General features: G+C 38.7%; 1 protein-coding gene across 6 annotated transcripts in view; it reads right to left on the bottom strand.

The window, feature by feature from the left end:
* SPAG9 (sperm associated antigen 9) overlaps positions 1-21,226 on the bottom strand; it is a 134,073-nt gene that overhangs the window by 71,552 nt on the left and 41,295 nt on the right. For 2 of the 6 annotated variants that reach the window (XM_086686951.1, XM_086686952.1), the window contains exons 3-4: positions 10,377-10,447; positions 2,771-2,865 (exon numbers count right to left, since the gene is read on the bottom strand). In XM_086686951.1, coding sequence (XP_086543077.1) covers positions 2,771-2,865; positions 10,377-10,447 — 166 coding nt within the window. Of the gene's footprint in view, positions 1-1,891; positions 2,702-2,770; positions 2,866-10,376; positions 10,448-20,800; positions 20,882-21,226 lie in introns of those variants that run through there. The other 4 variants (XM_086686956.1, XM_086686954.1, XM_025915503.2 and 1 more) reach the window with 4 other exon arrangements.

The raw sequence follows: 21,226 nt of genomic DNA, 5'->3' as shown, positions 1-21,226 counted from the left end.
AATTCTCAATTAGGTTTTGAAACAGCTTTTTGGCTATACAGACATTTAAAACAAATAACCATAAATAAAAATTTTTAAAGGATTGGTCAACACTCATCATGTGGCAAGCCCTAAGAAGGATGGTCTGGCCACATTATCTCATTTAACCCTCATAAGAAAATAGGAATTATTTTCCAGTTGTCAAATTAGGAAAAGTGATGCTCAGAGACATGAGGCACTAGTAATCCACAGAAGCGAGACTCAGAATCAGACCTGTTGCCCTCCAAGGCGCATGTAGCTTCCTTGGAACCTACCTATTTTCTTGACAATTTAATTTTAATATTGAAGATTTTAATATCTTTATTCAAGCAGATCATCGGCAATTTTTGCATCAAGAAACTGTTTGAATTTAGTCATAAGGTATTTTATCAATAAAATAGCTAAAGTTCTGGAAAATAGTTCTGCTACAGATGGGGTACGTGTAAGTGACTACAAATTATTTACTTGTTTGGCTTACTAAATATCTTGCAACTGACTGAAGACGAAACAATAATCTCACAATTTTTAAAACTATCCAAAGGGGGTAAGAAGGGTCCTACAGCACACAAGTGGCAGAGCATTTATTGGCAAGGCAGCCCAGCTCCAAAGCCCACTGCGCGGCACTGCCTTCTCAGACAGAACCCAAACCTAAGACGGCCCTTTCAAATTAGTCTTATTTCAATATTCTATATATTCTTAAGGTCTTTTTAATTTCCTAAAAGCCTAAATATACATATAAACAAATCTTTTATGTACTCAACATATAAAAGTAGTTAGATCTCTTCCGATTTTTATAAAATGAGGAAAGAAAATAAATGACCAAGTATCTAATTTTAGACCACATATGAAATTTTAATTTCTGGGCCTTAATATTAAACATGAACTGATCTATGAATATAAAGAACACATTGAGGGAATTTACTAGTTTAATTCATCTTAATTTATCTAAATCCACAATTAGAAGTTGAGAACTTTAAGGAAACATTTAAATAATAAAAGCTACACACCATGAGCCTTCATTTAAAACCGCGCACAAAGCAGAAATCTGAACAAATCAGATGCTTTTGGTGTGATGAATTAGAAAACAAAAGGCAACCAAACCCTTAAATATCTGAAATGTAGAAGATGGTTCTCACAGGGTGCAAAGGAGAGTGAACAGCAGCAAAGCTCTGGAGATTAATGACTACCCCCACAAGCAGGCACGGATATTTGTCACCCAAGTCTACAAAGAAAGGGCACCATCTGACAAAACAATAGTGAATAGGCTTTGTAAAGCTTTCACAACTTTGATGTGTAAATAATGCAGGGAAGCTGCATTCCTGGCCTTAAAAGGTTTAAATCCTTTCACTTTAAAATATATTTTGTTTTAGAAAGAAAATATTTAAATTGTCCGGTCCTGGGAGTTATTACCAAAAACTGCAAAATTGATGCCTGCATGTTCTTCAGTCAAAGGATAACTGAACAGAATAAAACCTAGAGCCTGTGTCTAATTGACTACAAGTCTAAGCATAAGAGATATTTGCCCCTAAATGCTCATATGCTAAACGCAGAGGCTGTATAAACTTGGACCCGGTGTTTTACTCTTGCTCTCCCTTTACTCTCTGAACACTGCTTAAAACAAGACCACACTGACCTTGTACTTGTGTATAAGTACAATTATGAAAATCCTTTTCGTAAGTCGGCGGTTTCCAAAGACAAAGCCGTGTCCCTAGGTGATGGCCTATAAATTACTATAAATAAGAACAGAAATCCTAGCTTCAGGCCATTTTCCATTGTTTCAATCTGCAACAGAAATGGTTACAAAGCAGACCTGTGAAGCTAAAAATTTGAGAAAAACCAACTAAACAGGGGCTTCTAAGAGAGACTAGAGTACCTGAGTATCCTTGGTAGGTTCTGCGTCAGAGCTGGCACACCGGTAGAAATAGAAAAGTGCACAAGCAGCAAAACAGAGAGAGATACTAAGATAGCAGAATTAATGACCACCGCCCCGCCAACAAAGCCAAACACAAACAGCAGCATGCATCCAGGACTCATGGCGCTGTGCTGGCATGGTGAAACACCCGAACCAGGAGGCCTACACGGGGGCCAAAGGGATATCTTTGTAGTGAGGATCTGTCATTCAGCTGCTGCCACAAAAACAATGCCATCAGCAGCAGCTTTCCACTCCATCCTGCAGCAGCCCCGAAGCGATGACGTCATCCTGCTCTCCCCTCCCCACCGCACAACCATAGAGCTGCTGCTCCTAGCATTTATGCAGCAATCTAGAGCGACAGCCAGCCTATTAACTATTTTCCTCTCCGCTGAGAGTCCTGGCTTAGCTCATTGGCTACAGTGCTTGGGAGATCTACATAATTTATTCACACTCCTCCATCAAACACCAGTCTAACCCTTTCAAACACGCCTCTGTACACAAAAAGGACTTTAAACCAGTTATACAGGAGAAATGAAAATCTTTCAGCACTCCCATGAATCAGAAAAACTTAAACCTAGTATAATCGCCATTAAGTATTACAAAACAATCAAAATACCTCGGTATGCATATGCTGCTTATAGGGTATGGCTCACGATTTACCTTTTCAACAGTGAGGGCTGTTTCTATTTTTCTATGCTATTCTCTCCTATAGCATTCCAACCATAGTAGAGAGCTTTTTGAATCAGCCTAACTATTGTTCCAGGATTAAAGAACAGAGAGAAACAGAAACAAACAGATTATTTCGATTTTTCTCAAGGCAAAATGTTTAACAAAGCTTACCTAATTCTACTATGAGCTGTGGACTCTAGTTGATCACTCCCTGAGAGCTGATGAAGTTTTGTTCTTTCTAAGTGTTCCATATAATTATGGATCATCTATTTTGAAGAAAGAAAAAAAAATATGCAAAATTTTAAGGCTAATATCTGGAATGAAAACAACAAGGGAAACATTTTTGTAGAAACTTATTTACCAGACTACCCACAGTTCTATGTAGAAGATTATTAAGTATGAAAAAAATTTTAATGGCAAAGGAATATGCAAATGCTTACATTTAGGGATGCTGCTATCCAAAGAAGTAGCCATCATGTTGCTTAGCATAGCAAAAACCTTTTTTTAATATGTGATGTTACCAAAAGATATAATTTTGACATAAATACCACAAGTTAGGATACAGACATTGTGGAGGCAGTGATAAGAGATCACTGATTAAAAATAATAGAGGGCATCTGAGAAGTCCATGCACTAAACTGGGAAACAAAAAAGAAATTAATGTGAAACTTGAGAAGAAACTGTACCCTTCCTTATGTGGTGATCTTTTCCCATTTTACAAAGAACTCAGAGTATTATCACTTTCAATTTAATTTAATTAAGTAATTTAATTTAACTTAATACCAGGATGTTTATTTCTTGTGTTTACAGACTTCATTGAAAGGATGCTAAAATATTTTCTCTTTTGTTTGATTGTTAATTTATTGGTATCACTGTTTGATGTAATCATCTATAATAATAGCAAGGTAAATGAAAAATCACAGCATTTTGATTTTAAATCTTGGATAAGGAGCCATAAGATAGACAACTGAATATGTTCAAGAGTATCAAGTATATAAACTGCCAAGAAATCCAATATTTCTATTTAATTTTTGGTCATCTATAGTTTCACTTTTTTTTTTTTTTTTTTTTTAAATTTTTTTTTTCAACGTTTTTTATTTATTTTTGGGACAGAGAGAGACAGAGCATGAACGGGGGAGGGGCAGAGAGAGAGGGAGACACAGAATCGGAAACAGGCTCCAGGCTCCGAGCCATCAGCCCAGAGCCCGACGCGGGGCTCGAACTCACGGACCGCGAGATCGTGACCTGGCTGAAGTCGGACGCTTAGCTGACTGCGCCACCCAGGCGCCCCTATAGTTTCACTTTTAAGAAACCTAAATCTGGGGTGCCTGAGTGGCTCATTGGTTAAGCAACCAACTCTTGATTTCAGCTTCGGGTCATGATCTCACAGTTCCTGAGATCAGGTCCCGTTTTGGGCTCCACACTGCCAGCGTGGAGCCTGCTTGAGATTCTCTCTCCCTCCTCTGCCCATGCACAGTCTCCCTCTCTCTCTCTCAAAAATAAATACGCTTTGAAAAAATTTTTAAAAAGAATCCTAAATCTGGCATTAAAACATGTAAAATGCAATTTTAATCATAAACTCAAAAGGCCTTTGCTAGATACTAATGTGCTATGAATAAGAAAAAATGAATTTAAAGGAAAAAAAAGGTATGTTAGCAATCTAAAGGAATGTAAATTTGAAAAGTAAATAAGAAAAGGTTACTGTCTTTCTGAGGACTATCCCTTGAATTCTTAAAATTTGAATGTTCTTTGAATGCTTGAAAGCATGGAACAGCTTTGTAAGCTTCTAAACTTTAGCTGTTATGATCATGGATTTCATCTCAACTATAACAAAATATGCACTGTAGCACATTAAAAGGATAACTATTGAAAGAAAAGAGATTTTGAACAAATTTATAAAATTTCTGTTTAGATTTTTTTTAATGTTTATTTTGGAGAGAAAGAGAGAAAATGGGGGAGGGACAGAGAGAGAGAGAGAGAGAGAGAGAGAGAGAGAGAGAGACAGAATCTGAAGAAGGCTCCAGGCTCTGAGCTGTCAGCACTGAGTCCAACACAGGGCTCAAACTCAAAAACGGCAAGATCATGACCTGAGCAAAGTTGGACGTTCACCCAACTGAGCCACCCAGATGCCCCAAATCTACAAAATCTTTAAAAAGCATGTTTTATTGGGAAATTTTTACTTGGCGTGCATGTACAAAAATTAAGAAATATGTAAATCAGTTTGAAAGTGTTATTTACTTCAAATAAACAAAAGGCCGAACTGATGCATGAATTAAGCAAGTAATCTGTCAAATCAAACATTATAAAAGAATTAATCAGGGATTAATTGGGTGGCTTAGTCACTAGAGCATCCGACTCTTGATTTTGGCTGAAGTCCTGATCTTGTGGTTCGCGGGATCAAATAAGAAAAAATATTGAGGAAATTAATCAGCTGCTTCCTAATTAAGACTAATCTAAACAAGAATTATTTCGGGCAAAGAAAAATTAATGTAGAATTACAAGGATATGGTATATGGAAGCATTTTTTTTTTTTTTTAAGTAGACATCAGGTTCCATCCAGAGCCCAAAGCAAGGCTAGAACTCATAACCCTGAGATTAAGACCTCAGCGAGATCAAGAGTAGGACACTAAACTGAGCTACTCAAACGCTCCTGAAAGCAATTTTTAAAGTTTTAAATTTAAACACACTTTCCATTTTTTAACATTTTATTTTTTAGAGACAGAGCACAAGTCGGGGAGCAGCAGAGGGGGAGAGAGAGAGAATCCCAAGCATGACCTGAGCTGAAATCAGGAGTCAGACATTCAACTGACTGAGCCATCCAGGCACCCCCTTTTCTATTTTAAATGTACAGGTTTTTCTCTTTAACCTCATTTAAGGAACATACTTGCAGAAATACAGTTTATGATTCTGTGTCAGCACATCAGAAATAATGAACTGTTTTCTTTTTGTATCACAATGAACTTTAAGGAAAAAAAAAAATGAAACTAATATAACAAAGTGACGATTGGGCCAAATACGTAACAACTTAAATTTTCAAAACATTTTAGAAAACCTAAGTTGAATTCTTATATACCAGAGAGTAATCATATGCAACTGATTAACTCAGATGAAAGAATCTGTTTCCCTAAGCATTCAGATGATGAAAATAGAAACCTCCCCTAGACTGCCTTTAGAGTAATCTATTTATTCAATATAGAAAAATAAAAATTATAAATGCAAAGACAGAATCCATTCTACCCCCGCCCTCAAATAGTCCATTCTATGGATTGACTCTTATCTTAAATGATTAAATTTAGTTTTTCATTTATACCATGTTGAATTATTTGTTTATACATAATGTTGAATTCTAAACCTTCTTCAAAAGACTGACCCCTTCTTCAAATGATATATCCCAGATATATTAGGTATTCTGTATAAAGTACAGAATAATAACAAAATGGCAGCTAACATTTATTGAGCACAACTCAGTCAGTGCATTTACAGCTACTGTTTCATTTAATCCTCACAACAATATTACAGTTTTATAAACTCCAACTTATGGTTAAAATAACTTGCCCAACCAATTTGACCACCTAGTTAATGATCAACTGTGTTCTAACAGCCATTAGCTAGTTGGCTTTAGGGCTAAAACTCAGGTCCCTCTGACACAGTGGACTTAAGAAGTTAAGCATTACAGGACTGGTTTTGTATTTGCCCTTTTAGTCAATTTCCTAGGCAGGCAATAAGCTCATTGTTCTTTCTTCCTCACACCCACAAGAAAACCCCACACCCTAAAGCATTTCCTGACATCTGAAATAAAATATGCACTATATTCTGTAAATGCACCAAAAAAGTAGAAAAAATAAACTGCACATAAAAATCTTGATTCTAATTACAGGGCTTCACAATATAGCTCTGTTTAAAAAAAAAAAAAAAAAGTGAGTGGGAGGGTAGGATCAGTGCTGCCAGACAGAAGAGAGAGGTAAGAAAGTAAAAGAAGACATGCTTTAGATAATCTACTATTGGGTCCACTGGCCCTATCCCTCCTGATCTCATTAGCTGTAATTCTCCATTTTCTCAGGTAAGCACAGTAATTCACACATATTCAGAAGTCGATTCAGCAACAAACAATAGGGAGTCATGAAGAAGGATCCCAAGCACACTGTCTGGAAAATCCTAAATCCCCACCACATAGAAACATCACTACCGAGGTTGACTGTCATCTTGATCTTGGCTAAAACTGAAAAGTAAGGCAGTAAGCGAGGTTTTGGAGACAACTGGCATGTATTCCTCTAATCGTGTTGTCGTGAATCTCTCCATATGCAGCCCAAGAATCATAGATCTATACCTGCAAAGCCACTATTCTTAAAGTTGTTGCAATGCCATAAGGCAAAGAGGCACAGAAAAATTTCTAGTGTTTTTAACATTTATATGTTCCGTACCTAAAAGTGTTATTGAAAATTCAGACAGGGGCACCTGGGTGGCTAAGTCAGTTAAACTTCTGACTTTGGCTCAGGTCATGATCTCATGGTTTGTGAGTTCGAGCCCCACATCAGGCTCTGTCCTGACAGCTTGGAGCCTAAAGTCAGCTTTGGATTCTGTGTCCCTTTCGCTCTCAGCCCCTCCCCTGCTCACGCTCTGTCTCTCTCTCTCTCAAAAATAGGTAAACGTTAAAAAAAATTTTTTTAATAAAAAAATAAAAGAAAACTCAGTCAACAGGGGCGCCTGGGTGACTATGGTTTCGGCTCAGGTCATGATCTCGCCATTTCGTGGGTTTGAGCCCCACAGTGGGCTCCATGCTGACAGCATGGATTTTCTCTCTCTCTCCCTTTCTCTCTGCCCCCCCCCAACTCTGTCTCTGTCTCTCTCAAAATAAATAAACCTAAAAAAAAAAAAATAGAAAGAAAGAAAGAAAGAAAGAAAAAGAAAGAAAAAGATTGATTCAGGCAACAGAATATGAAGACATAGGTTCAAATCCAGTCACATACTAGCATGGAATTTGGAACAAATCACTTCATATTCCCTTTCTAAACTTCAATCTGTAAAGTGGGGTGGATGATGGGAGTTTGGCCACAGGATGAAATAAGAATGCATTTAAACACTCCCTGATGTAACACCAGAGTTCAAGTTTTGGGTAACTAATATAAGAGTATGTACACATGTGTCCCAAGTGCCTCACAATTACTTAATGTTTTTATTTCCTCCACTGCCTTCTTGAAGGCAATATCTTCTTTTAAGTATATTCAGTAATTGGTACAAAATTTTTGATTTCTTTAGAGAGAGCAGTTATTCACGTTATAAAAAGAACCATAGGAGATTTCTCTTAGGCAGAAAACAAGGTATTTGATAAAAGTGCTATTTATTTTTTTTTTTAAGTTTATTTGAGAGACAAAGAGAGAGAGAGAAGAGGAGGGGCAGAGAAAGAGAGAGAGAGAATCCCAAGCAGGATTGCACTGTCAGCACAGAGCCTGACGTGGGGCTCAATCTCACAAACCCTGAGATCATCACCTGAGCCAAAATCAAGAGTCAGACTTTTAATCAACTGAGCCACCCAGGCACCCCAAAAGTGCCTTAAATTTAAACAATTCTTTTATGTGAGCATAAAAAAGGTTACCTTAGTTGCAAGTGATAGTAAAAAAATAAGGTTAAATCCTTCAAACTTCCTTTCCCTGAAGGTTTCCAGAATTTACCTTCAGGATATCTAGTTCATTAGCATAGAAAGCTATTTTTAATTGCTAAATTAATAATGGCATTTCTAGTACAGATGTGCAAACACAGGAAAATGTGGTCTAAGGCAGACAGACCCATATTTCAGAGCAGCTACATCTGTGTTACATAAGCTTTCCTGAGGGCAGAGCAAAATAAGAAGGAGCCTATCAGGGCAGAGGAAAAGAAGTTGCTTATGATTGAGGGAGGGGACCCTGTGGGGAAAGCTGTGTGCGACATGTGAAACCTGTCTTAGACACTGGACTGGCCCAACTCTTGGTATTTAAGATCTTCCTGAGATCTCTTTTTCTTCCTAGTGTCATTCTCTGAAGGAATAGAGAAATAGGAAACTTATTATATCTTTTCGTTAGAAGTTAAGATATCAGACTTTTTTCTGTAGGAACATATCTCACTTTTATTAAATAAATGAGAAAAATATGAAATTTCACTTCACAGTAATTCTTTTAAATCATATATTCATTTTATACATACTTCAATTTAACAATCCTCAATTATTACACAGGTTAGAACGTCGACGAGAAAACAAAATGATTGTTCATTATTCATCACTATCGATTATCTGTGGCAATAAACATATTCCCCCAAACATATTTCTATTTTTTAAAGTTTATTTATTTTATGAGAGAGAGAGAGAGAGAGGGAGACAGCGCACATGTGTGCTGGAGAGGGGCAGAGAGAGAATCCTAAGCAGGCTCCATGTTGTCAGCACAGAACCCGAGTTCCAAGAACCCCAAGATCATTACCCGAGATGAAATCAAGAGTCAGCTGCTTCACTGCCTGAGCCAGCCAGGCACCCCAAACATATATCTAATTATAGCACTGATGAGCACTGCTGGTTGTTCAGGCACTGGTCTGGTGTAAAAAGAACCAACAACAAGATTACCCATCAACTGGTTTTGAGTAGTCTTAGTATCCACCAAATATCATCTTATTAAATGTGGGTATTTTTCACACACTGAAAAGGCTGCTGCTTAAGCTATTCCTGTCTTCTCAGGGCTCCACGGTTCCAGCCCTCTGGTTCCAGCCCTCTGTGGCCAATCTTTTCCCTCCATCACTGAGTGTCAATTCTTCATGTGTGGCTACAAAAACTAAAATCGTAATAATCAAACCTCATATGTCAGAAATTCCATCCCCTCCTCAAGAAAGTATTAAGCACATTATTCCAAAGCAAATGAAACTGGACGCAGTGGGGTTTTATCTTCCTTAAAAGCAACAATATAGGTTCCCACCACGGGCAGGCTAAGAGATCACAAACTAGTGAAAGAAAAATGGAAGCTGAAAATTGGAACCATCTGCATCTTGGGAGAGATTTCGATGAGCAAGGGGAAAAAAAGAGGAGTTACTTTTTGCATATAACCAACAATGCTTGAGTCTAATGAAAAGTCTATTTTATCGAGGCTTGTGAACCCCAGACTGACCATGAAACACAAAAATCATTTCCATGTTAAGGAGACTGTAACAACAACAACATATGAAAGGCTGACAGAGAATCATAAAAAGGTTAAAAAAATGCTCAGGTACATTTTCTTATTTGCTTTGGAGAGATTATGTGCTAAAGTTATTAATTTAAAATAATGAAATTTCATGCAGAAAACCTGTTTTAGAGTCATTCTGACTTAATACACCATTTGTGTTCATGTTATTTGTTATGAGCTTAGTGCAAATAAGTCCTTTATACTGGATTATAAATACAGAAACTCTTACCAATAATTTACCAATCCATCATATCCCAACTGGTAACAAATTAATTCTGTCATATTAGCATCATATAGACTTTTTATTATGCACATATTAGCCAGCCAAAGAAACAACTATTGGAACTGTCAATAATTGTGTTATTCTGTGGCACACTAATTCACATGAAAAGTTAATTCCAGATTAAAAAAAAAAAAACAAAAAACAATAAAAGTCAACATTTGGTAATGAGGTAAATACTACAGGAAATTTAATGTTTTCTGGACATAATCCCCCCAAAATTATACCAGCTCACATTCAAAGAAAAATCAAGACGTGACTTCTAAGGTTAATTGCTTTATTTAAATATTAGCATGATAAGAACACAGAAACCCACCTCAGTGTGTCTCTGATGTAATGCATTATATTCCTTCTTCAGTTCTGCTTCTCTTTCTTCAAGTCTGCTAACTGAAATTAAGATACATATATTTAATCAGAACAAAATATAAGAAATTTACTTGAAAATCCCATCTCTAAAACCTGGAATAGATTATCCCTAAGTCTTAGCAACTTTAGGACTCATTGCTTCTCAAAATCAAGCTCATTTCACCATCCTTGATAAATAAAACTTTCAGGTACAGGGGATAAACTGGCTTTGGAAAAAAAAAAAAGCCCCTATGGGGCGCCTGGGGGGCTCAGTCTGTTAAGCATCTGACTTCGGCTCAGGTCATGATCTCATGGGTTCGTGGGTTCAAGCCCCAAGTCAGGCTCTGTGCTCAGACCCTGGAGCCTGCTTCGGATTCCGTGTCACCCTCTCTCTTCCCCCCACCCCCGCTCTCACTCTGTCTCTCTCTCTCTCTCTCCCAACAATAAATAAATGTTAAAAAAATTTTTTTTAATTTAAACATCAAATTGCTTCTCCTAATATACAGATGTTTATAAAGTCATCCCACGTACATAAGTTTTCAACATGATACAGAATTCTCTTTCAAAAGTACTTTACAAATCCCCTCATAGAAGTTTTAACTTCTATGGTCCCAAATCATTGATTTCTAACATTATTCAAGCTCTTTTCCACTACTGAGCAGTATGCGAAATCATCATTGTTTACAAGTACTTTTTCTGCTTCAGGTCTTAATTTCAGGGACTCATCTTCTTTTATTTAGCTCCCCCTGCTGGAGTTTGTGCATGGCACTGATTGGGGCAGTGCTCACAGAGTACATCTTTACAATACTTTTTTTTTAAGTTTTAGATCCTGAGATATAGAATATTAGGACAGGATTTCATAGGAAATAATGGTATCAGCCAGGATTGATTCTGAGAGAAGGTGGAGTTCAAGCAGGACCACAAAGAAATTAAGTTCCAGTATTCAGGACAGATGGTGATGAGAATGTATGGGCACCGTTACCACAGAGAAGGGGACCCAAAACCACAATGGTGGCGAGGCAGAGGGGAGACTGGCCAGCCCAGAGCAGCCCGTACTAGCTAAGGAGCAGTGAGGGACAATCTGATGGGGAAAAATAAAGCTGGTGCCACAGGAGCTTGTCAAGATACTCATTTAAGTCTGTTTAAAAGACAGATTAATTGGAAATGTTCAGGTGTGAGGGAGGGTCAGCAAGCTGCAGACACGCAAGGCCGCTCGGAAGCCGCGGCCTGTGACCGAGGCAGATGGCTGTCTGAGTAACTACTACAAACCAGAACAGTGCACGCACGAAATGTTTGCCTGCACCGAATGTTCACACGGCGCACCCCGAACGGCGCCTAACTTGTGCTGCCAGGACCCTCATCTCTGGTTTGTGCGTTTTTACTTGCCACCTTTGAATATCTTGAAAATGTCATTAATTAGAGAAACTGTAGGCCTGTGGCTAAAAGCAATGATAAACAAACTTGTAATGCAGAGGTATTGTGATAACACAGTAGATATCGAAACCATAATAATTTTTAGTGCTGCTTCTGTGATTTTCATTTACACACAGGAAATCCAAGCAAATTATAGATATTTAGTTACAATTTCAAAAATGTAAAATGTAAATGTAAAAATGCAAAAAATGTAAAAAAAAATGTAAAAAATGTAAATGTTTTCTACTATTTTTTGTCAATTAAATTGATCTAAAACCTTAAACCTGAGACTACTGGGTGAACCTTAATCTTTTTTTTTTTTTTTTTTTTAGTTTTTATTTATTCTGAGAGAGAAAGTGAGACAGCCCATGTGGGGAAGGGGCAAAGAGAGAGGGAGAGAGAAAATCCCAAGCAGGGTCCTCACTGTCAGTGCAGAGCCCAATGCGGCACTCGAACCCACCAACTGTAAGATCATGACCTGAGCTGAAATCAAGAGTCAGACAATTGACCGACTGAGCCACCCAGGCGACCCAAACCTTATCTATTTTTAAGTGTTCATCTGTGTTTATCAAGATCTTCTTGGTATTGTGCAACAAAACTAAAATTGGAGGTTGAGTCTGAAGTAAAATTTCAACTATCATCCATAAACTTCTAGTTTAAATTTGTGCCCAACAGTACAGCCTCATTATTTTCATCAGCTCACTCGACATGAATTCATAAAACAGATTGATATCAGCATCACCACCACTACTAATAGAAGCTAACATTTTATAGTGCTTATTACGGACCATGCACTGTCCTATGTGCTTTCCATACACAAATTTATTTGAGCCTGACATGAACCTTCTGATGAAGTATTAGTACTACGTTCATTTTGGAGATGAGAAAACTGAAGCAGAGGTTAAACAACTTGTCCGAAGTCACACACAGTTAGTAAATGGCAAAACTATAAGATTCCTAATGGAGGAGTCTGGGTCCAGAATCTGTTTTTAATTACCATGCTATGTTGCCTCTCAAGAAATACTCCTTTTAATCTGTTCATATATTGGAGACTACTTTAAAATTTCACTTGGGGGAAAATTGTATAGACACTGCTCCTTTGGCTTCAAACAAAAACACCCTCCATTCTTATGGAAAGAACCTAGTCACAGACACTATGGCTGAAAGGTATCAAACCGCCAAGAAGAATACGGCTCTAACTTTATTAATCATCAGGGAAATGCATATTAAAACCAACATGTAACACAGTTGTTGCATGCCCATCAGAACAGCTAAAATGAGAAACACGATACACCAACTTCTGATAAGAATAAGGAGCAAGGTGGGACTCTCATATACTGCTGTGGGAATAAAAACCGATAGACCCCATCTGAACATCGTTTGGCAAGATTTGATAGAGTTGTCTATTTGCCAACCCCGTGACAAAACAAGTTCATTGCTAGGAAATGCATAAGGCATTAAAAAAAAAAATTGTTTAATGTTTATTTTTGAGAGAGACAGAGAACGCAGGTGAGGGGCAGAAAGAGAGGGAGACAGAGGATCCAAAGTGGGTTCTGTGCTGACAGCAGACAGCCTGATGCACGGCTCGAACCCAAAAACCGTGAAATCATGACCTGACCCCAGGTTGGACGCTCAACTGACTGAGCCACCCAAGCACTCCCAACCTAAAGGCATTTAAAACAATGCTCGAAGCAGCATTATTTGTAATAATCCAAACCTGGAAACAACCCGAATGTCCATCAACAGCAGAATGGATAAACATTCCTGTACGGGAATACTATTCAACCCCGAGAATGAAGAACTTATTTGCACACATCATGGATGAATATCACACACAGGAGACTGAGGGAAAGAAGGAGAAGCCAAAGAATACAAGTTCAAAGACACACTGAGCTAATCTGAAATTAATCTGAAGTGTCAGAAGTCAGGGTAGTGGTTACCTTTGGGGAGGAGTTAGTGACCGGATTAATTTACTGTGTGTACAATCCCACCCTACCCTAGTCCAAATACAATGTACACCTACTCACATAGGTATTTTCTTTGACTTCAATACTCATTATTCTCTATGTTATCCAACAACTTCTCTGAGTTCAACATCTAGCAGAGGATTTAAACAGACTATTCAGAACCATTACAAACAAATTGTGCCAATTTTCCATTAAAATGTATAAGGAGAGGTGCCTGGGTGGCTCAGTCAGTTAAGCGTCCAATTTCAGCTCAGGTCATGACCTCACCATTTGTGAGTTCAAGCCCCACACTGGGCTCCGTGCTGAGAGCTTGGAGCTTGGAGCCTGCTTTGGATTCTGTGTCTCCCTCTCTCTCTGCCCGTCCCCCACTCATGCTCTCTCTCTCTCTCTCTCTCTAAAATAAACAAACATTAATTTTTTTTTTTTAATAAATAAAATGTACAGGGATATGGGGAATGCCTGGGTGGCTCAGTTAGTTAAGCGTCAAACTCTTGGTTTCGCTCAGGTCATGATTTCATAGTTCCTGAGTTTAAGTCCCGCAACAGGCTCTGCATTGACAGTGCAGATTTTCTCTCTCTCTCTCTCTCTCTCTCTCTCTCTCTCTCTCTCTCTCTCTCTCTCCTCTCTCTGCTTCTCCCCCACTCTCACTCTCTCTCCCTTTCTCAAAATAAATAAATAAACTAAAAAAAAAAAATATATATATATATATAGGGAGATGAGCAAAATGTTACCAGAATGGAGAATTATAAAAAGAAAGAAAGAAAGAAAAAAGATGGGCATCATGGGAAAATACATTGGAATCACCCACTTGAAGGTCATATTGGTGATATCTAATAAAATAAGGGATGTATATATCCTTTGACTCAGCACTACTACTCTTACTTACCCCTACAGAAGCACAGCAAAGCCCAAAGATGTGAAAATGGATGTTCCATGCAATACATTTTATAACAACTCCCAAATTGGAACCAAATGTGTCATTAGGTGGTTGGTGATGTGAATTATAATAATCATACGATGGACACGACGTGGTGGCTTTGCTACTTCCTAGCTATGTTACCTTGCGTATATCAATCTCTCTGGGCCTTAGTTTCCTTACTTATACTCGACAAATAATGATAGTACATTAGAGCTGGTATCAGGAATAGCACCTGGCACACATGTGTTTTTCAAATTCAGCAAAGGTACTGTTAAAAGGAATGCGCTGTATATACATGTGCTGACATGGGGTGGTGCCTAGAACTGAACGGAAGGGTGATGAATGTACATTGTTATACCTTAAAATAAAAAATAAAGGTGGAATCCTCATCCAATAGAATCGGTATCCTTATAAAAGCTCTTTTTCCCCATACATGCAAAGAGAAAAGACCATATGAAGACACAGAGAGAAGGCAGCTATCTGCAAGCCAAGGAGAGAGACCTCAGAAGAAAGCAAACCTGCCAACACTTTGATCTTGGACTTCCGGCCTCCAGAACAGTGAGAAAATAAATTTCTAGGGTATTTTGTTGTGGCAGCCCTAGCAGAGCAATATAGGAAACGCATCAACGTCACCTTGGAAAGAAGCTTGAAGTTTGTACAAGTGATGTGGACAGAGCTGGGCTTAAAGCTTACAGAAACAGGTCCTCGCTGGTTTGATGGCAATTTGCTTATCAATGTTGGTTTGGCTTTGTTGCAGTGTATTACTACTTAACAACAAGACCGTGTGAAAGGAGATATAAAACCCCAGTATACCATGATTGCCAGAGATTTCCTACATTTACCTTAATGAACGTGACTATTGTTGAAACTGGCTTAGCTTCATCTATAAATATTCCTTAGAAGTCCTATTAATCATTTTGCTCTCCCTTAAACATTTTGGATTATCCCTATCTATACTTCCTTAAGCCTCCGCCCACAGTTTTCTAGCCCATTCAGGTTTCTGCTTAATTGATTTCCATTTGACATCACATTCTTACTTTTGCCTCAAAAATAACATGTGATTATCAACCCATTTTCTAACCACCTCTTTCAAAATATACTTACTAATCTCATAGAAATTGTCCATTTCTATTTTTCTTAGCATACATCATACAAAAAAAGGCATTTAGGGGCATCCGGGTGGCTCAGTCGGTTGGGCGTCCGACTCTGACTCAGGTCATGTCTCACAGTTCATGAGTTCGAGCCCTGCGTCGGGCTCTGTGCTGACAGCTCAGAGCCTGGAGCCTGCTTCGGATTCTGTGTCTCCCTCTCCCTGCCTCTCCCCTGCTCGCTCACTCTCTCTCTCTCTCTCTCTCAAAAAAAAAATGTCAAAAAATTAAAGAAAAAAAAGGCATTTAGTACATGCAAACTACATTTGGTTACACATGACTTGCCCCTTACCCTGTTTGTTATTTTTATTAATCAACTTTCTTTTTTTTTTCAACTTTATTATTGTTTTTTTAATGTTTACTTATTTATTTTAGAGAGGAGAGGGGCGGAGAGAGAGGGAGAGAATCCCAAGCAGGCTCTGCACTGTCAGCACAGAGCCCAACATAGGGCTTGAACCCACAAACCTCAAGACCATGACCTAAGCTAAAATCAAGACTCAGACACTTAACCGAGTAAGCCACCCAGGTGCCCCTCAACTTTATTTTTATTTATTTATTTATTTTTTTTTTTTTTCAAACGTTTATTTATTTTTGGGACAGAGAGACAGAGCATGAACGGGGGAGGGGCAGAGAGAGAGGGAGACACAGAATCGGAAACAGGCTCCAGGCTCTGAGCCATCAGCCCAGAGCCTGACGCGGGGCTCGAACTCACGGACCGCGAGATCGTGACCTGGCTGAAGTCGGACGCTTAACCGACTGCGCCACCCAGGCGCCCCTCAACTTTATTTTTTATAGCAGTTTTAAGTTCACAGCAAAATTGAGTGGGAAGTACATAGCGCCCATATACCCGCCTCCCCCCACCTGCCACAACCTCCTCCACTATCCACATCCTGCACAAGAGTGGTATGTTTGTTACAGTCAATGAATCTACACTGACACATCATTATCACCCAAAGTCTATATATAATGTATGTTAGGATTTACTCTTGGTGTGGAATATTCTACAGATTTGGACAAATATATATGACATGTAACCACCACTATAGTTTCATAAAAATAGTTTAACTGCCTTAAAATTCCTGTGCTCCACCTATTCATCCCTCTCCTTTAACCTTGGCAGCAACTGATCTTTTTTACTGTCTCCATAGTTTTACGTTTTCCAGAATCTCCAGAGCTGGAATCACACGGTATGTAGCCTTTTCACATTGGCTTCTTTTATTCTGTAATACGCATTTGGGGTTCCTCGGTATCTTTTCAGGGCTTGATCGCTCATTTCCTCATTTTTTAAGTTTATTTTATTATTTTTTAATTTTATATTTATCTTGAGAGAGAGAGAGAGAGAGAGAGAGAAAGCAGGCAGGAGAGGGACAGAGAGGGGCGCCTGGTGTCTCAGTCGGTTAAGTGTCTGCCTTCAGCTCAGGTCATAATCTCACGTTCATGGGTTCAAGCCCCACATTGGGCTCTCTGCTGTCAGCACAGAGCCTGCTTCAGATCCTCTGTCCCCCTCTCTCTCAGCCCCTGCCCCACTCACTCTCTCTCTCTCTCTCTTAAAAATAAATTAATTAATTTAAAAAAGAAAGAAGAAGGAGGAGGAGGAGGAGGAGGAGGAGGAGACACAGAAATCCCAAGCAGGCTCTGCACTACCAGCAAGGAGCTCGACATGAGGCTTGAACCCACGAACTGTGAGATCATGACTTGAGCCGAAACGAAGAGTCAGATGCTTAACCAACTGAGCCACCCAGGCGCCCCTCCACCTTGAGTTTTAAAATAAAAACAGGCAAATTATCTCATGGTTAGAATGTCTGCATAAGATAGATTTAAACCCGTAGAAATGATCATCAGTGTCTCTAGCCTAAGTATTATCCACTTTCACCCTCCTCTCTACTCCAGTGTAAGAATAAATTATAGTCTATTCATCTCAGTCTATTTACTTGAGGTTCTTAAGTGATCTGTTTCTGTATCCCATTATGATTAAGCAGAAAACTTAAATTTGTTACTTTATATCATTATATCCAGAATGTATCATTGACAGCTAATTATATAAATCAAAACAAAACACCAAAATACATTACCTATTAAGTAGTAGACCATTACACACCATTACAGATGTAAATGGTGTAAAGCCACACCATTACAAAGATGGTTCAAACATTAAGTTATCCACTTTCTCATGCATGAACTCAGAACTAAACAAGCCAGGATATCGGAATCCCAAGGGATATCTTCCCAAAGGGGTTGTTCATTATCCTCAACTCTGCAAAACTACATAGGCTTTCAGATGGCCAAGTTAGAGTTTGTTTTTTTTTCTGGTTCTGAGACTAGCGGATACACAGGCAATTAAAAGGCAGGGGGAAAGGGGAGGGGTCCACCAAGGTAGGTCCCCATAATGGAATATCATTCAGCCCTGAGACGGAATGAAGTACTACTGATACATGCTACAACACGGATGAGCCTTCTGCCAGGGGAAAGAAGCAAGTTACAGAAGACCACATCCTGTATGATTCCACTTACATGAGATGTCCAGAATAGGCAAATCCATAGAAACAGAAAACAGATTAGTGGCTGCCAGGGGCTGGGGGAGGCAGGGCACGAGGAGCAGGTACCATAGGTATGGGTTTCTATGTGGAATGGCGAAAGTGATGTGGAATTAAGGTGCTTGTGGTGGCTGTACAACCTTGTGAATATACTAAAAACCCTTGATTTGTACACTCTTAAAAAGGTGGATTGAACAGTATGTGAATTATATATATATTTTTTTTATTTTAAGCAGGCTCCACACCCAGCATGGGGCTTGAACTCAAGACCCTGAGATTAAGAGTTGCAAGCTCCACCAATTGAGCCAGCCAGGCACCTTGTGAATTATATATTTTTTTAAAGTGACAAGATGTCATTCAAAACCTATTCCTAGCACAAGCAGCAGAAAATGACATAATTGAGTAGTAATCTATTTTTTAAAGGAAAAGACAGGAAGTCAAATGATAAGAGAACAAATGAAAATCTCAACACTTAGTAAATGTTTGTTGAGTAAATGAAAATGCAGCGAAGAGTTTTAAAGTGGTAATAAAAATTAAGCCAGAATAACATTGAAGTTATTTAAACCTCAGATTTCGGGGGCACCTGGGAGGCTCAGTTGGTTAAGTGTCTGACTTCGGCTCAGGTCATGATCTCGCAGAGCCCCGCGCCAGGCTCTGTGCTGACAGCCCAGAACTTGGAGCCTGCTTCATATTCTGTGTCTCCCTCTCTCTGTCCCTCCCCTGCTTGTGTCTTCTCTCTCCCTCTATCCCTCTCTCTCTCTCTCTCTTTCTCAGAAATAATAAATAACTTAAAAAAAATCAGATTACATAAGAGCACAAATTATAAATACTATATTTTCATTAAAATTTGCCATCTTTTCTTCCTCAGATAAATCACAAGTAGAAAGAACAGGCAGATGATCGCTAAGCTGTAGGTACATTCACTCTCTTGCCTCAACACTTGAGCAAAGTCATGCGCCACCTACTAAAGCTCTTAAGCTGAGGCAAAGACTGGCCGGATACTAATCAGTTTCCTCTTTCTCTTAGACACCCTGCTTGATGGCATGCCCCAGCCTCTACAGTTAGCTCCTGACTGAGTTACAGCCACTGAAGTAGATGCAAATGCTGTTGTGCGCCACTCCTGAGGCCTGGTCCAAAAGAAACCTTCCACACACAACTGTCCATTCCCTTTCCCCTCTCCTCTACCTTACTGCAAGCGAGTATGATGAACTTGGGAGCCAGAAGTTGGAAAGAGCCTGCATCTCTACTGGAAACATCTGTTTTAAACTTCACATGAACAAGAAATAACATAACATTGGAGTCATTACATATGTATTTTGTGGCTTGGTTACTATAGCAACTACAGTTACTTTAACCCATAAATTAGCTTATAAACACGCATTAAATCTAAATTCTCTTAAACATTCTAAATCATCGAAGGTATGTTACCCCATGGTGATTTTAAACAGTTTATGAATTTGTTATTTTGGATGATTTTCTGGACGTTTTTCTAAAGGTGATGATTTTCTCCCACCTAAAACCTCCAGCAAAGTACCTTGGTAGAAACTATCTACGACTGTATTTCATGTTTTCTTTACCTCTACTGTAATTCAAAATATTAGTATTATCTTTTTAGGTATATGAGTTAACCACCAAGATCAGGTAATCCAAATTCAGAACCTCTCACTCTTTTGAAAATACTTCAAATACTCAGCACAGCATAGTCAATGGACTCCATTTTCTCAAGGCCTAGGCCACATGAGATAGAATGGTGTTTAACAGAGAAGTACTTTTAAAAATGCTGGGAAGAACCATCTCTTCAAAGTCCTAAATGCCACTAAATAATCAGTAAAGGGGAAAGAAAAGGGAAGTGGGATGGCCCGGGAAAAGCAGGAAAGAAAGGCCCGACTGGGCAAGGATGGCAGACATCCCTGACAGCCTCAAGTACCATAAAGTTAACCTATGTCTATTATTGCTGCATTATTTCTGAGGTGTAGTGAAAGATCATTTCTTGTTTCATAGTTCCCATGTGTACCCAAATGTGAGAATTATCCCAGGAAAAATCCTAAAGCCTTGTCATTTTATTCATCAAACTAGTCACAACCTGAGATTAAGAGGAAATAAACAAGATTCTGCTCATCCTTCCTACCCTAAAACAACAAATAAACTAATCTGCCACTTTTTAAAAAACTGGTAATATTCTGAAGAACAAATAAATCAAATGAATCAGGACATCTAAAAAGAAAAGGGGGGAGAGGGCAAGAAAATAGAAGAATCAAAAGACTAATCCAAAAATTTCCCCTTTTAATAGCTAATAGAGATAATTCAGCCTTGTTTTGAATGCTCTTTCTTTCTATCCATCTTTCCAAAGAGCAAGACGACATGATTAAGGCAGGAAGAGCCACCTGCTCTGCCTGCTCAAAATCAGAGCTTACCTCCTTAGATTGATGGCCTTTGCCAAGTTTGGAACACCTTCCATCTCTGTTGTCTTCTGCCCCATCAGACTGCTGATAGGCCTATGGGGGGAAGAAAGAGAAACAGACCTGCTAGAATGCCGTATCCAACTCATTATTTGCCTTCTCAAAAGGAATCATCAGTTCTTACTATTCATGGAAGGCAGATAATCCAATGGTTATTTGGCCTCAAAAGATTGGCAATGGTCTTTCAGAAGCCTTTCCTTGAACAATTGAGCATCGGAAGTCTCAACAGGTAAGCAAGAATCAAATGCCGACTTAAGAGAAAACAAATCTCAGACAACCACACCAAAACAGTAATAAAAGCCTCTCCTCTGCCAACTACGTCCTATACCGTGTCTCTAAAATTCAAAAGACTTTCAGACAGATAGATGTTATTAATCAATG

The sequence above is a fragment of the Puma concolor genome, chromosome E1 (assembly GCF_028749965.1).
Source record: "Puma concolor isolate L17-30 chromosome E1, mPumCon1.1.hap2, whole genome shotgun sequence".
Taxonomy (NCBI): Eukaryota; Metazoa; Chordata; class Mammalia; order Carnivora; family Felidae; genus Puma; species Puma concolor.
The sequence above is the reverse complement of the archived record's forward strand: the minus strand, read 5'-3'. Positions and strand labels throughout refer to the sequence as shown.